General features: G+C 45.5%; 1 protein-coding gene across 4 annotated transcripts in view; it reads right to left on the reverse strand.

Annotated features, from left to right (window-relative positions):
* The window catches only part of CEP95 (centrosomal protein 95), an 85,047-nt gene extending 72,559 nt beyond the window's left edge, over positions 1–12,488 (reverse strand). For 3 of the 4 annotated variants that reach the window (XM_085857397.1, XM_085857396.1, XM_085857395.1), the window contains exons 1-3: positions 12,330–12,488; positions 10,700–10,825; positions 9,924–10,031 (exon numbers count right to left, since the gene is read on the reverse strand). In XM_085857397.1, coding sequence (XP_085713523.1) covers positions 9,924–10,031; positions 10,700–10,825; positions 12,330–12,351 — 256 coding nt within the window. In that variant the 5' untranslated portion in view covers positions 12,352–12,488. Of the gene's footprint in view, positions 1–9,923; positions 10,032–10,699; positions 10,826–12,110; positions 12,266–12,329 lie in introns of those variants that run through there. The other variant, XM_085857398.1, reaches the window with a different exon arrangement.
* Between the last annotated feature and the right edge of the window lie 5,179 nt (positions 12,489–17,667).

Here is a 17,667-nt window from a genome sequence, read left to right on the forward strand (position 1 = left end):
CGCCCCTTTTCGAGAACCTTGTCGAAGGAGGGTGGAGCCGAAAACGGGGCGGAGCGAAGGGCGGAGCGACTCTCTCTCTTCCACCACTCTCTTCCTCTTTGCTCATCTGCGTGTGGTTGTTGCTGTTGGTGGTTCGTTCGTCTACGAGTTCTTCAGAGAGTTTTCCTACGAGTCCAGCTGGAGGGAGTCGAGTCGGCGCATCCTCGTCCTGGGCCCTGTCGCCGTCTACATCGGGAGAGGGCGAGCCTTCTGCCAGGTGCCGGAAGCCCAGTTCGTGGCGCGGAGCGGCTACACGTGCCGGCGCGAGGTGCGGGTCGCAGACCACATCGGGGGAGGCTCGGATTCGAGGTCAAGGACGCGACGCTGGACGACGCGTGCAGGGAAGTCGCAACTTTGTCTTTTCCTTTGGGTTCGTGTAAATCACTGTGGGTGGCGCCTGTCCTTGAAGTAAAACTGGTTAAGTGTTGCCGTGTGTCGGGCTGAGTCGGGACATCTCTTTTGCCTGTGATTGTGTATACGTGCCATTTCTTGACTTGCTTTTGCTTTCTTGAACATGATGATTGTGACTAATTGCGTGCCTTCCGTGCTGGTCTGCGTGTGCAATTAAACGTGCTTGTGTGAACTTGTTCCCCGTTTCGCTGCGTCCTTTCCTTCATTTGAAATTCCATCTTGCATCACGTAAGGGGTCCGTAGTGGGTTTAAAAACGCCGGGTAATTAATCGGAACTGTCAAGGCCGACGATAACACCGCTCGGTTATCACTGTAGCACGGAACGGACTGCTTAAGCGGTTCGTGTCCGGAGTCGGCCTGTGGCGTGGTACGATCGCCCGGTCGACCACTCGCGCATCCACACATCCAGGTCCTCAGACAGTTATTTATTTAAATGCATGTTCAGATTAGCCCCATCCCCATGTCGAATGGGATCTTAAATGTGATGTGTTGAGAAGGGTAAAGGATAGATCCCCTCTCTTATGGGAAGCTTTTTTCTTTACGACAGACACGTTCACACACATTTCTTTCACGAGCTCTGAAGCCCGCCCTCATTTTTCCTCAGCAACATTCTTTCACGAGCTCTGAAGCACACCCCCATTCTTCCTCAGCGGCAATCTTTCGTGAGCTCCAACGCCCACCTTTTTTGGGAGCGCACGGGTCGTCATGGTAACCGTTCCTCAGTGGGACAGGGTGAGCTTTGGGCGGACGGCACCCCGCGGAGACGGCCTGGGGATATCAAAACGAGCGAGAGGTACGTTCAGAAGAGAAAAGCGCGAGAAGAGAGGAAAAAGCAAAGGGTGAGAAGCGAGCAAGAAGCGCCAACAAGACAATTTGCCCTTAACCGTGCTTCGGCAAGCGAGCGTGTGGTGTGCGTGCGAGTGTGAGCATCGCCGCCAACAAGTGAGGCACGGGTCGATCACCAACAACACCAGGGTCTAAGCTCGCGACGGACGATCTCGGTGCCCTCCAGACTTTGACTGGCGTTCAAGGCTGTCCTGCGAGAGGGTGCACGGCAAAGCTGGGTGCTGGCGATGGACGTGACACGCATGCACGCATTTCAGGACGTTTTCACTTCACGGACGACTTTCTGGTGAGCGAGAGGATTCTCCCCCTCCCCTCCCCCTGAATGATCTGCTGGGCACCCTTGTCTGTGTTTTGCTGTAAGTCAACCCCCGATAAGCATCTGCTATTTGTCTCTTTCCTGGCATTTTGATTGATTTTGCTTTGAAATTCTTTATTTACCTCAGCAAATAAAAAGTTCTTCTTATTTATTTATTTTATTAATAATAAATTATTTGTCGATTTCCAACCTGTCCGTGTTTGTCCTTTCCTTCCACTGGTCGAGCATTGTTCGAACCTGGATAGACTGGGAGGTAATTACCACAGATTTGACCAAAAAATAGTCGGTACGCACCAGCGGTTAAAACGCTCAGCCGCCCAAATTAAAATCTAATCGAGATAACATTGGTGCTTTGCCGAGGGCGCGCTCCCCACTCAGGTAACCACGTGACCTCTAGTTAAACAGAATAATTAGACGGTGGACACTGGAACTAGTGGTTGACTGGGTGGCATTCGTGGTTTTAAAACAACCCACAGTGCCACAACGTTAATTGTGAGCGGAGGCCCCAGGCCCGGCTCTACTGAGGACAACCGGGGATTAATCCCCGAGTGACAAGCTGGTGTCTCTGTAGCCGTGCCCGCAACAATATAAATAATCAATAACCAAGGAGCACAAGGTGGTGAGGGTGCAGTAGTTCATGTTCATGCGGGATTTGAGTAATCCAGGGGTGAAGAATGCAAGTCGGAAGTGGAATGAAAGAGCAGAGGTGGATGAAATGGAGGAGCGGTTGCAACAGGAGGAGGTGGGGGGGAACGGTGGTCCGGGAAGCAGGGTTTGGGATGGATGAAGCATGATATCTGAAAGAAAGGAGGAAGATGGAGGAGAGGGAGGTGAGATTAAAGGAGGAAGAGAAATGTGAAGGTAGTTGGACAGGCACAGCGAGGTGCTTGAACTTGGTGGGAGGGTGTGCAGGTGAAGAAATTGAAGTGGCAAGAGATGGAGCCATTACTGTTGAATTTCCTTTTGCGGGCAACGTATGATGTGCTTCCATCGGCAGCAAACTTGAGGGTGTGGGGTTGTTGCAGGAGGAGAGCTGCTCTTGGTGTGGAGATTGGGGAACGATGCAGCATGCACCGAGTGCATGCTCAGAAGCATTGGGAGCAGGAAGATATAGATGGCGCGGCATGATCAAGTGCGAGGGGTGGTAATGGAGATGGTGCAAGAGGTGATGCAACCTTAATTGTTGGTACCAAGGACAACTTGTTGTTGTGGTGGTTGTTCTTCAGCATTGCCACAAGTTGGGCAGAATAATCCCCAGGAGTTGGAGGGCAGTCTACCCTGATGCAGAGATGCCAACTTTTGGAAATCAGAATTAGGGAGGATTTGCAACCGACACCAAATAATGTGTGCTAAGCGCACATCTCGAGCGCGGAGCGCTCGACCCTTGCGGCGGGGTCCGGGGCCCGCCTCAGGGCCCTGGAAGCTCTGGGGTTCTAGACGCTCTCTAGTGCCCTCTGAGCCCTATTTTGGAGCATTTAACATGTTAAGAATTCCCACTTTTTGAACAAAAAAAGGGGAAAATTGTGCACTTTTTAATGTTACATGTATGTTAATATTAGTAAGTTAGGGGACATTCAAAGATTAACAAAAAGCACAAAAGAAGCAATATTTTTCTTACCTTACTGGCTGGTACTACTGCTGCTTGCTTTTTCCATGGCAGCTTTGCTGAGTGACAGCTGTGTGGCTCTTTTAGCCCTTCTGATTATGTCTTTGCTGTATTCTCTCTGGTAGCAAGGGGTGCTATGAGCTAGTTTTTCAATGAAGAGAGCTTCCAGGGTTTTGACACTCAAATTGGGACGAAATTCAGTATGATTCTTCCGTACAAGACTGAGTGCCCGCTCACATGATGCGTTCGAATGAGGAATGACCAAGATTCCCTTCATCACTTTGCTCAAATTAGGATACTTCTTGGCACCAGTGCAGGGATCTGTGAGCTGTGAAATCCGATGCCACTGCTCATCCACTCTCACTGTCTCAGTAGCAATTGTAGCTATGGAGGCGTCTGCCTGGTAGTGAGCGAATTCACTCTCAAGACTGTCTATGTCACTATCACCGCCACTGAACAGACAGGGGAATTTCTTGATGAAAAACTCCACACAGTCAAACCCCACTTCTTGGTGTAGCTTAACATTCAGCACCTGAGCATGCTTGGCTAATTCATCATCTAGCGGCCAGGTTTTGAAGATGTAATTGCAGGCTTTCACATAATATGAGCGAACTGCACTGAAGAAACCTTGGATGTCTGACTCACTCAGAGTGAAGATGGATTTCTTGAGACTCCTTTGTTCCCTTATATACAGTTTGGCATCGTTCCCAATCATGAGGTCCTCATCATTCTTCTGATGATTTCTGTCAGAGAAGGGTACATTTACCAGAGCAACCGATGACACCGATGGTTTCAAAAACCGTACGAAGATATCTTTCAGAAGACCATTCAATTCTCCGTGCAGGAGATGAATACAGGGTTCGTCTCTTTGGAGCAGAAGATTCCCATTCTCAAAAAGCTTGTTAGCATATCGAAGGAAGAAACAATAGAGTTTTGTTTGTGGAGACAAGAACATCCTGTTGACACTTTTTCTCTAGATTCCTGCACAGTGTTTGAGGAAGATGCGCTTTTAGTTGTAGAACTCGTAGTACACTTAGCCGCAAGGCGATCACACTTGCGTTTACTGCCAGCAGAAGAGGTCAGACTCGTAGTACCAGATCCAATTTTACGTTTGAGGAGAGAGCTTGAGGTAGGTGCAGCCAAGGAAGAAGACCTCTGATTCGAAGGTTTTGCTGAGCTTCTATCAAGTGATTTGGCAAAAGCAGAACTTAACTTGGGTCCTTCTTTGCCTGTAGATGGGACTATCACAGTCTTTCTCGACTCTGAAGGGATCTGCTTTGTAGATGAACGTGATGAAGGGCCGGTGATGCTACCTGCTCTCAGCATTGGTTTTGGTGCTGTCCCTGCTGTCTTCTTCGCAGCAGATACTGCAGTGGTAGTGGTGAATGCTGCTCCACTAGTGCTTGATCCTGCAGTGCCAGTACTGGCAGTAGATACAGTGCCGTCCTTCTTGCTCGTTGTTAGAGTCTTGGCTACAGTTGGTTGCATTTTTCTTCGTACTTCTTCTTTGAAGAAGAGGCGAAGTGGCTCCCACTGTTCAATCAGCCTGTCTAGGCACTGACCAAGGGACAGCCACCTTGTTGCGACATGCTTCAGAATCTTGTGTGTCGGGGCATCACAGAGTTCTTGCAGTGCTTTCACTCCTTTGACGCGTTTACTACTTTTGTCCAAGTAGGAGTAAATATCGATGAGAAAGTCATCTAATTCAATGAGTAAGGCCTGAGCCGCCTTCTTGGCCGTATTGTGCATCATATGGCAAGGGCATCCCATGATGTAGCACTCTGGATTTTGTTTGTGGATATAAGCAGCGACTCCTTTGTGCTTGCCCACCATGACAGAGGCATTATCAGCACAAAAGGAAACACAATTTCCCCATGGAATTTTCCTGTCACTGAACTCATGATCAAGCAGTTTGAAAATGTTTTCTCCAGTGGAATCTTGTTTGCACGCAGGCAAACTTAGCAAACCTTGCTTCACAATCCCAGCACTGTTGTCATAGTACGAAATCAGGACAGGATATAGCTGGGCCTCACCACTCTCATTGCTACCGTCTGTAGCTAGGCTAAATGGAGCTAGTCTAGCAATATCGGCAATAGATGAAGCAGTAACATTTGACAACTCACCAATTATTGCTGAAGTTTTTGTTCTTGCACATCCATACTTTGAAGCAACTTTTGAATCTGGAAACATCTTTTGAAATAGAGGTCCAGCATGATCTGAGACTGATATGGGCAAGTTATGTTCCACAATAAATCCACTAAAGAGAAGTTCCGCTCGGGTAACATCCTCTTCCTCGCTTGTCCCTTGTTTGGTGAAATAATTCAGAAGTGTACCGGTACTGGTGCTCGAAGATCTCTCCTTTGCAATGTCTGTGTGCCGTTTGCTTCCAACGTGCTTCCGAATATCATCGCGACCTCCGTGCTCAACTGAAATATCAACGCTGCATACTGTACAATACGCATGATGAATTCCTCTTTCAGACTTTCGAATACACGGGTATTGGAGACTGTATTCGGTCTTGTACTTCTGAGACCATTTCTTGGTCTTCGTAAGCTTCTTTTCTGCCATTTCGTAATCAACATCGAGGGCTTGAAGCATCGGTAACTTCGAAGTCGATGTTCCACAGCTGCAGCGCGACTCGTAGAACTCTAGCGGCTGTTAAACACCGCACGGTGGTCGCGACCGCCGGGCTGGTACGGGGCCCAGCTGCATGCAGTGAGCGTATCGCATGCATATACACTGTGCATACATACCGCATGCACTGTATTGCACACATACCGCATGCACTAAATCTCAGTGCATGATCGCATAAGCGAGATCCAGACCCAATGTTTCGCTGCTCCTCATTTGAATTTGCAATTTTTTACGTACAATTTGGTAGCAGCGAACGTTATGGAGTTACCACATGCTATACGTACAGACGATGCTTTTCATTCAATTCTCATACTAGTACATTCTGATTAGTGAACAGTGCAAAAATATCAAAATTTCGGGAGGATAAGGATAGTGATCGGGAGGGCGGGAGTTTGGGTGAATTTTCGGAAGCCTCCCGATGAAATCGGGAGGGTTGGCATCTGTGCTGATGATGCCCTCCAGGCCAAAGATCATTCAATATGGGCCACATGGGTCATGAAGACTGCCACGTGGGTCCCACTTGCATTGAGTTTCTTTTTCCCCCCATAACTTGCCCCCAAGGACTGTCTTCAACAGTGAAGGACCAATTGATGGCCACCTGTTGCCCAGAAGAGGGCTGGAGAGCGATTTTTAATTTTATTTTATTTGCATACCAGGGACCGAACCAGAGTGAAGCATGTAAACAATTGTAAAAATGTTAAAGCCCGCTTGGTATGTGTTTAGGTATAGAATTGCATTTTGAACTGTCTCGTGTGAATGTGTTAGAGTAAAGAAACCCAACGCATTCGTTTTCATTATTTTCAAAGGTGGGACATGCATACCTTGACGCACTCAGGGGATAGGCAAGGTAACACATGTTGGAGAGCCTAATACCTATAATATAATATAATAGAGAGCCTAAGAGAGTTAACATAGGTAACTATACCTAATATCTGCACAAGAGTTGGCAGACTCCTGACAAGTCGAGTAAGGGCAGGGGGGTAATGTTACGGTTTTGGAAACTTACCCTGGTGTGGGGGGGGGGGGGGAGCGTACGTGCGCATGCATGGACATGTAGGTGACCAAAGGGATCAGTTATTTAATTTATCTATGTGTTGATAATCCTTGGCCACTCATCTCAGGGTTGTTTGGGTGGCATACGTTGGTTAGTTCATGTTTTCCCGGTGTGATGTCTTCCCTTTACCCCCCCCCCCCCACTCCCAATCGCCCCTGATACTTTCTATCTTTCCTGCTTCACACCAATCGGTCCATTCCCCCCTCTGCCTTTCTCAATCCACCAATAATCGCCTTCACCAAACATCATTTCGACAATCTCTCCTTCACCCCATCGGTCTTCCCTTCAAGCCTGCAGCCATCCCTTAATCCCTCAGTCCATCGGAGCCCTCCTCAGTCTTCACCTCATTAGCACATTGCTTAATTGAGAACATTCAGTCCATCACTCGGTCCGGTTAGCAATTACTTCTTTGGGCCGTTCGGATTACATTGACTGTGTGGGACTGTCCATTCTCACATGCATGCTTGTGGCACAAAGCACAACGCCTGATGTTCGTGGCCTGCGGATGGCACCTCTCGTTTTATGCAGTGCAGGACTGCAGAGAGAAAGTTTACGTGCGAGGAAGAGAGGGACTGGGGGCACTTTCCACGTCCTTAGTGCATGAGGGGAGGGGCTGGGGGTGCTCGTGAAAGTTCCCTCCGAAACATTGGCATTTTCCACAAGCATCATGGACCTGCCCATATCAGATGTCAACCAATGAGGAGGCTCAAAGCTCAGAGATCTTGAGAGTAAGACAATGTTGTCCGAAAAACTTGTTCTGCGAGGAGCAGAATGTCCATAGTGCAGAGGAGGGCAGTGTGGAAAGCCCAGAATGCGGTTTGGTTCGTGGGGAGCTGTTGGACATGGGGGCCAAGCAGAAACAAAGTTGCTTGCAGCTGGCATATCTGGGACGCCGGAGAGGACTTGTCTACTGGGTCTGGGCACCTCAGACACAGACGCGCATCCCATCGCATAGCCCCTTCACGATCCATCTTCCCCATTCTCTGGTATATTTGGGCTGGCGTAGCCCAATCAGGCTGTGTGAGGTAAGGGAGAAAAGAAAAGGCCCTACTTTTCTTTTCTCCTCAAGTTTTTCCTCTTGTATTTTTTCTCCCCTGATTGAATGATAGCCAAGTCTCTTGTGTAAATAAGATCGTCTAAGAAAGAATATGTGTTATAGTTAAAGCTACTCTTGTGTGCCTTTTGCTTAATAAATGATCGATTGCTTGTGTTTGTCATATATATATATATATATATATATATATATATATATATATATATATATATATATATATATATATATATATATATATATATATATATATATATATATATATATATATATATATATATATATATATATATAGATATATATAATTGTTTGTTGTCATTTCCAATCTCTCAGTTGTCTTTTCCTTCATTGGTCTGACACAGTGTACAAATATAGTGAGATGAGAAGTTGTACCCCACCTGATTTGATGTTCGCTGGTACTGCAGCTATGTGTTGCGCTTGGCAGTAGAACACCAGGTGTGGCCCCGAAGGCGTGGCCTTCAGTTCGACTGCCGTGCCAATAGAAAGGAATCGTGGAAACATTGAAGGGTAACCCTGAGAGGCCGGTAGTCTAAGTGAAGTGGCTATGGTTGTGTAAGAACTATAGTCTGTTGGACTGTGGAGTTATCTGTGGTTGGTGGCCTCAGGACCGGGTGTTTTGGAGAAACTAGAGTGCTTCCCCTCGTGGCGAGGCCCGAACCCCAGGCCGTAACAATATTCATGACCCTGGAAGTACCATAGGCAATGATGTGTTGTGAGTGTCAGGGAGGAATTAACACCTTTATTGTTCTTATTGACAGTCTTGCTAACGACCGTAGTTGATCTGGGTTCGTCATGTACTCCAAATCGACTTATCTATAAATAAAGAAAAGAAAAATTACCCCTTTGTGGGGGTGACGGTCATCTCTACCAGGCTGAGAGACGATTGGTCGAAATCCTTCCTTCCTTCCTTCTTTGCGAATCGCATCGGCGTTTTTGGCCATCTTCCAGATCACGTGACGATCAAACGGGAAGGAAATTCAAAAGTCTGTCCGGATAGATTCAAGATAATGTTTTTTACTATCATAATCGATGAACCGTTGCCAGATATCTCCTAAAATGACAGACTAAATAGGTTTTGAAAATGGCGACTTTCACAACTTTCGTGACCTTGACCCTGATCTCGAATCCGGGAAAAAAATACGTCGTTGGGTATCACTCATCGACCTCTATCCACATACCAAATTTCATCAAGATCGGAAGTAAAAAGTTTTCTTTGTACCGGGAGGTGTTTTTGACCATCTTCCAGGTTACATGGCGGCCAAACGGGACGGAAATTCAAAAATCTGTCCAGTTAGATACAAGATAATATTTTTTATCATCATAATAATCAATAAACAGTTGCCGAATATGTTGTAGAATGGCAGACTAGATAGGTTTTGAAAATGGCGATTTTTTTTTATAACTTGCGTGACCTCGACCCTGAACATGGACAAAAGTTATATCGTTGTGCAACACTCATCGACCTCAACCCACATACTAAGTTTCATCAAGATCAGAAAGAAAAATTGATGGACGTACGGACATTTGGTCCGGCTTTATTAGGTCATCTCGGAAGAGATGACCGAAAAAGGGGAAATTAGCCAATTTGACATACTCTACATCGACTTATCGGCCGAAAATTATGGGAATTGGTGGACGTTAAAGATCCCACGGTGTCCTTTGAGAAAAGTCGGCGAGCTACAGCCGGCACCATGGCCAAGTTCCAAATTCCTGCCCGAACTACTGCTGGGAAGCCAATGGGAAACGAGTCATCTAACCCTTATCAAGAAACTACTTTGGCAACACCAATGCTCTGTAAGACTATAGCACATCAGAATAAGTGTGTGTGTATATATATATATATATATATATATATACAGATTTCCATGGAAAAAATATGATAAGGGCAAAATAAAAGGTAGCCTTTTATTATAAAACATCTTGTTTCGACATTCATGTCACAAACCCGTGATGTGCGATAGGCTGATCTGCAAGTAATCCAGTGAGAGCGAATCAATGAGAGATTGCATGTTGTGAATGTCGTCCTTCTGGCACCTTGAGACAGCAAAGATACCTGTTCAAAATAAGGAAATGGAAATGTGAAGTCAATGTGTCCAAAACATCCCCAAAATGTGGTTTGTAAAATTATAGAAACACATCGTAGAATGGTGCTTACATTTAATAACATTCTGGGTAAAACAAGAGGTTCACGCTCTTGAAATTCTAATCCTCACCATTAGCAACCACTTCTCCTGAGCTGACCAAATGGAAAAGCCGACTTTGAAAGCCAGCACGAGATTGGGCATCTTTCATCGTTCCAGGTAATCCATTAAAAAAAAAAAAAAAAAAAAAAAAAAAAATCAGAATGACTCAACCTACTGCCTGTAATCTGTCTAACTCAATGGAGTAATGGGCTCTCCTATTATGCACTGAAGACAGCTCCACTACGAGTCTTAGGTCATGTTGTAAAATAAAAATAACAAAAAACAAATCTTCCAAGTCTTTACTTTTAATGGGTGATTGTTAATTTTGAATCTTTACACCTTTTGAGAAAGAAAGCATTTAAATAGTACCAAGACTTTTGATACACTCTGTATAAGTAATGTGCTCAAATGGGGGACTCTTCCACCCTCAATCCAAGGAATTTTGGACAATTACATAAAAGTTGAAACTTTATAAAGATTTGAAAGTCTTCGATTTTAAATAAAAAGGTTTCTGACAAATTATCAGTAGCCTACATACCCGGAACCCTTTCAGATAGGATGTGCTCATAAAGGAAAATAAACACTGATGCATCACACTCCGACAAGCTGTTCAGTTTCCTGTAGTAGGAGCAACGCTGCAAGAGCGCATTGAGCTTGTCCACATCTGCACGCACAGACACACACACGCTACTTTAATTGCGCAAAAATAACCAAGATCGATCCACCGTGCAAGTGATAATGATTGCCGACGGACTTCGTATTAAAACAAATCCATACATAACAACTTTGTGACGTCATACACAAATACCTTCAAAATGTCATCTCATTGCATCACGACACAAATGAACCAACAAATGATGAAAAGTAAACTCACTTATATTTTTAACTGTTAATTATCTAATTTAAGAACAATCAATCAACAGGATGTACACATCCATCAGCTTTGGTTGATAACATTTCAGGTGCCTTATATTTATTACATTCAAGCATACTGGTCGTCGTACATTTGAGCTGGCAGGACGGCCGAGCTAGATGTACGTGCACGCTCGCCTCTTAGCTATCCAGCCTAGGTTTGAATCCCGACCCTGCTATAAACTGTCATCACACGGTGTTCTACAGGTAGAGCTATTAATCAACGTGCGTGTTGTCCCTCGGATGGACGTTAAACGGGATTTCCCATTTGCCAGCATTCCTTTCCGGACGGTAAATATCCCACGGTGTCCTTCGCGAAGAGTAGGTGAGCCATCGCCGGCAGCGTGAACAAATTACAAATTCCTGCCCTCACGAATACTGGGAACGCAATGGCAAACCACCTAGTGAAAGCCTTTCTCAAGAAGCTGCTTCAGCGGCATCGAAGCTCTGTGAAGGCTGTGATACAAGGAAGGGAGGAGGGGAGGGGGAGATATTCAGGTAACATGGAAAGACAAGGTTATAACTACAGAGATCGAGAGGTTTTTCCCGCTGTTGTCAAGTAAACTCACTGCCGGAAGTCACTTCATCAGCCCCGATGTACGACAGGTGGAACTGGCTCATTCGGGAGACGAGTTGAGGGGGGTCGAGGTGGTCGGAGTGAGTGGAGTGAAAGGAGTGAGTGGAGTGAAAGGAGTGAGTGGATTGAGGTATTGAGTGGAATGAGGAAAGTGAGGAGAGCGAGGGGAGAGAGGGGAGCAAGGGGATTGAGGGGTGAGGAGAGTGAGGGGATTGAGGAGCATGAGGAGATTGAGGGGAGTGAGGAGATTGAGGGGGGTGGTTCGCATGAAAAATTCCGCCTCATTTGCCGACGTGTGAAAGACATCCTCCAATACTCGTGAAAGCAAAGCCCGAGGTTTCATTAGCGCTTCCGTACAGCAGCAAGCGCGATTTACTGTCCTCTCCAATGTTTGGGAATCGTCATAACGTTCATACTGGATATCGAAGAAGTCTCAGAGGGAGAACCAAGTGGCGCTCACCCGCCAAAATCCAGAGACGTGGCGCGAATCACTGGGATGTTGGAGCCTCAGGCTCAGTTCGTCTTTTTGTCCAGTTTGGGGAGAAAACGGACGCGTCCGCCGAGAAACGGAATCGTCACGAAAACGCGACCGATGATAGGGCAAGTAAACAACGGGTTATGAACTACTTAATCAACCGGCGGTTAATCAATTTCTACTGTACCCAGCACGTGGGCTCACCGGGACGGCTGATGGTGTCCATGGCGCAGTTCCTCACGCGGACGAGTGTTCAACGCGCGGTTTAAACGTACACGCCTTCCCGGCATGCTTCACGCCTTCCCGGAAGCAGCTTCCCAGCATGCTTCACGCCACACTCTCGCTCCTCGCCTCGCATTTGCAGCAAGTCCACAAAGTCTTGTTCCCTTAAAAAAAAAATTGAAAAAAAATAAACATTTTTTATTACCACCGAACAAGACTTTGGAGACACGCTGTATAATTGTTCTCAGTGAGACTTGAACGGTGTATAAATCGAAAACAAAAAAATGCGAGTTAACCAGCAACACGTTGTGCAAATAATGACGTCACCAGTTCATCGAAGGGAAAAAAAAGTGCAGTAAACCAAATGCATATATATATATATATATATATATATATATATATATATATATATATATATATATATATATATATATATATTTTTTAGAATCCGGTCTGATGAATGCATCCACACATCCAGGTCCTCAGACAGTTATTTCCTTAAATACATGTTCAGATTAGCCCCATCCCCATGTCTAATGGGATCTTAAATGTGATGCATTGAGAAGGGTGAGAAATAGATCCCCTCTCTTATTGGAAGCTTTTTTCTTTATGACAGACACGTTTACACACATTTCTTTCGCGAGCTCTGACGCCTGCCTTTTTTGGAGTGCACGGATCGTCATGGTAACCGTGCGCAAGTGGGGCGGGTGAGCTTGGGGTGGACTGCGCCCGCCGAGACGGCCTGCAGATATAAAAGGAATTGGAGGTCCGTTCTGGGGACAGAGGAAAAGGGCGAGAGACGTGAGAGGAAAAGAGGCGAGAGAGAAGTAACAACAGACAGGAAAAGGAAGAGAAAGAAAGCGAGAGGGCAAGCGAGCCAAAAAGAAAGCGAGAGAAATAAAGCGCGAGAAGCAAGCAAGAAGCGGGTGTAAGCGCGCAAAAGAGGAGAAGAAAGCGAGCGTGTGGTGCATGTGTGGATGTCTGACCAGCGCCAACAACGAGACAATTCGTCCTTCCCAGTGCTTGAGCAAGCGAGTGTGTGGTGTGCATGTGGGTGTGAGTACTGCCAACAGAGGTGCGTGTCAGTCACCGACGGACCTTGTGGGTCACTGGACGTCACCAGTTTCGTGAAGTGTGAGAAGCTGCCCGTGTCACAGCACCAGGGTCTAAACCCACGACAGACGATCTCGGTGCCCTCCCAGACGTCGACTGGCGTTCAAGGCTGTTCGCGAGAGGGTGCACGGCATGGCTGGGTGCTGGCGACGGACATGACATGCACACACACATTTCAGGACGTTTTCACTTCACGGACGACTACTTTCTGGTGAGCGAGACGATTCTTCTCCCCCCCCCCTCAATGATCTGTTGGGTACCCTTGTCTGTGTTTAGCTGTAAGTCAACCCCCGATAAGCATCTGCTCTTTGTCTCTTTCCTGGCATTTTGATTGATTTTGCTTTGAAATTTATTCTTTATTTACCTCAGAAAATAAAAAGTTCTTTTCATTGATTTATTTTATTATTATTAATAAATCAGTTGTCGACTTCCAACCTGTCTGTCTTTGTTCTTTCCTTCTATTGTTGTTGCATTGTCCGAACCGAGATAGACTGGGAGCTAATTACCACAGATTTCACCAAAAATAGTCGCACGTACCAGCGGTTAAAACGCTCGGCCGCCCTAATTTAAATCTAATCAGATAACATTGGTGCTTTGCCGAGGGCGCGCTCCCTGCTCAGATACGTGACCTCTAGTTAAACGGAATAATTAGACGGTGGACACTGGAACTCGTGGTTAACTGAGTGGCGTCCGTGGTTTTAAAACAACCAACCATACCACAACGTTAATTGTGGGTGGTGGCCCCAGGTCCGGTTCTTTTGAGGACAACCGGGGGTTAATCCCCCTAAGTAACAAACTGGTGTCTCGGTACCCGTGGCCACAATATATATATATATATATATATATATATTTATATATATATATATATATATATATATATATATATATATATGTATATATATATGTATATATATATATATATATATATATCTATGTATATATGTATATATATGTATATATATATATATATATATATATATATATATATATCTATGTATATATATATATATCTATGTATATATATATATATATATATATACACATACAGTATATATATATATATATATATATATATATATATATATATATATATATATATATATATTTATATATATATATATATATATATATATATATATATATACTACCAAGCTTGCACACTAAAAACTCGGCTCGCCGTCAAACGATCCCTATGAAATTGCTGTGGCACTTAGCGGACATGCCGACAATGTTTGGGAAGTCTTGGCGTTCCATAGTACCACTTGCATTTTGCACAATATGTATTTTTGTCATGCCCCGTGTCTGGTCTGTCGTCTGCTACCAGCTATATTGTACTGCTATCCCGTGCATGTGCATGGGTATCGCTAGTATATATATATATCTACGAGCGGGGTGTGCTAACACTACACATTATGTAAGCATACAAACCATGTTTCCCCATTTTCTCGGGTCACTCACCTGCACTTGATTTGTCATTTATTTTTTCATTTATTTATATTTTCATGTATGAATGTTATACGACGATTCTGTGATTTCTTTTTTTTCCAGTGTACGGGCTTCGATGTTGTGATGTATCAGTCATTATGCAAATGCTTACATACATGGGTACACTGGGGCGTGGTTAAGAGGAGTCACGTGACCCGCACGTTGCGTTGCGTTGCGTTGCGTTGCGTTGCGTTGCGTTGCGTTGCGTTGCGTTGCGTTGTGCCCATGGCCAGGAATAAACCTCTTGTTCCCACTTCAGAGTCTTCGTCCCTGTTCATTGAGTACATCACAGTGGTGACGAGGATGTCTTCGTGCATCGGCATATTGCATGAATACACAGTGGGGGATGATTGGGAAGACTATACCGATCGTCTGAAGCAGTACTTCGTGGCAAACAAAATGGACACCGATGAGGACGTTGAAAGGCGGCGTGCTGTATTACTGATCGTATGCGGTGCCCCAACGTACAGTCTCATCACAGATCTTCTTGCCCCAGCCAAACCTTCTGACAAGTCGTATGAAGAGCTCGTCAATCTCGTGAAAAGACATTATCACCCTACACTGGGTCAGATCATCTCGAGATATAGATTTGATACCCACCATCGTCAAGATGGTCAGTCAGCATCCTAGTTCGTGGCTGATTTACGCTGACTCACCGAACATTGTGAGTTTACCAACAAACTGGAAGAGATGTTACGTGATTTCTTTTTAATAGGCATCAATGATGACTCAATTCTGCGGAAACTCCTGACTGAATCCGACCCCAATTTGGCTAAAGTCATGGAAATAGCCACTCCGTGTATGTAAACTGCCGAGAACCTTCGTGTGGTCTCCAACAAGTCAAAAGTTATCCAGCAGGACCCATTGGTTAACAAGGTAACCTTTGGTAACAAGCTAAAGTGTTTTAGCAAGCCACCAAATTACCTCCACCCACTGACATTTCTCAATCTACTCAGAAGGTTGGGGTAACTTGTTGGCGTTGAGGTGGTCATCATCAAGCTTTCCAATGTCGGTACAGGAATCATACCTGTGACAAATGTGTTAAGCGGGTGCACTTGACGTGTCGTTCTTGATCCAAGTCGAAAACTTGTCTCCTGCTTATCATGTTGGGGTGAAACCTGATGCAGCGGACGATAGGTCACAGAGCACAGTCTGCAGCCGAGAGTCAAGTGAGGAACTTCATGAGGTTTTCTCTGTTGGAACAAAGAGCTCCGATGCTCCAATTATAGTTGATGTAACAATCGATAAGATCCCGGTGAGGATGGAAGTTGATACCGGCACTTCCAGATCAATTATAAGCGAGAGCAAGTTCACCTCCATCTACCCTCCGAGAAAGGCTCCTGCACTCTGGTCTGCATCTACTGACTTGAGGACATACACCAAGGAGGTGGTTCCTGTGGTTGGCTCAGCTCACATAACTGTAGGATGTGGAAACAGCACTCATGTCCGACCACGACTGATAATGCGTGGTGAAGGACCAACCCTCTTCGGCCGAGATTGGTTATGAATAATCAGACTTAATTGGAGTAACGTAAAGAGTCTCCAACTCTGATGCTGGATACGATACTGTGCTCAACAAGTACCCTGCCCTGTTCAGTGATGGTGCTGGCACCTTTGCAGGGCCCAAAGTGAGGATTCATGTTTCTGCAGATGCTCAGCCATTGCTCCACAAGGCTAGACCTGTGCCCTACATGATGCAATCAATGATTGAATGTGAGCTTGACCACATGCAGAGTGAGGGCATCATCTCACTAGTTGAGTACTCTGACTGGGCGGCATCTATCGTTCCAATACTCAAAGCAGATGGAACAGTGTGCATCTGTGTGGACTGCAAAACGACAATCAACCGCCATTCAAAGCTGGATGGCTACCCTTTGCCCAATGCAGAGGATCTGCTCACCACTCTCATGGGTGACCAGGCATTCACTAAGCTTGACTTGACCAATGCATATGCTCAAATGAAACTGGATGATGATTCCAAGCCATATACATGTATCAACACTCATCGAGGACTCGACATGTACAACAGATCCCCATTTGGCATACAATCTGCTGCACCAATCTTCCAACGCAAAATGGAGACATTATTGAAAACTGTGCCAAAGACAGTCGTATTCCAGGATGATGTACTAGTGACTGGCAAGTCACAACATGAACACCTCGAGAACCTAAACAAAGTCCTCAATCGCCTGTCACAGCTGGGTTATGTGAAGGCATGAGAAGTGTACCCTTATGGCACGTAAACTTGAATACCTGGGTCATCAAATCTCCTGTCAAGGCATTTTGCCCACCGAGCAAAGTTGAAGCAATTGTGAATCCACCAATGCCACAAAACATTTCAGAACTTCGTGCATTCCTGGGTATGTTGACCTACTTTGGTAATTTCCTGCCTCAACTATGCAGAACCGTCAAGACTCTGCATGTTCTACTCAGGAAAGGCGTTGTCTGGAAATGGGAAGCTGCCCAAACAAGAGCGTTCAAGGCCGCTAAAACCATGCTGTCCTCCTCGCCATTACTTGTCCATTACGACCCATGCAAGGAACTTGCACTCAGTTGTGATAGCTCCTCATATGGCATTGGGTGTGCGTTGTTGCAAACAAATGGAACCAACAATCTCCAGCCTGTTGCGTATGCATCACGAACCCTATCTGACACTGAATGTCGCTATGCTCAAGTAGAACGAGAGGTGTTAGCGTGTGTCTGGGGCACCTTAAAGATTAAT

The sequence above is a fragment of the Eptatretus burgeri genome, chromosome 15 (assembly GCF_056783735.1).
Source record: "Eptatretus burgeri isolate ZD-2024b chromosome 15, Ebu_testis_v1, whole genome shotgun sequence".
Classification (NCBI taxonomy): Eukaryota; Metazoa; Chordata; class Myxini; order Myxiniformes; family Myxinidae; genus Eptatretus; species Eptatretus burgeri.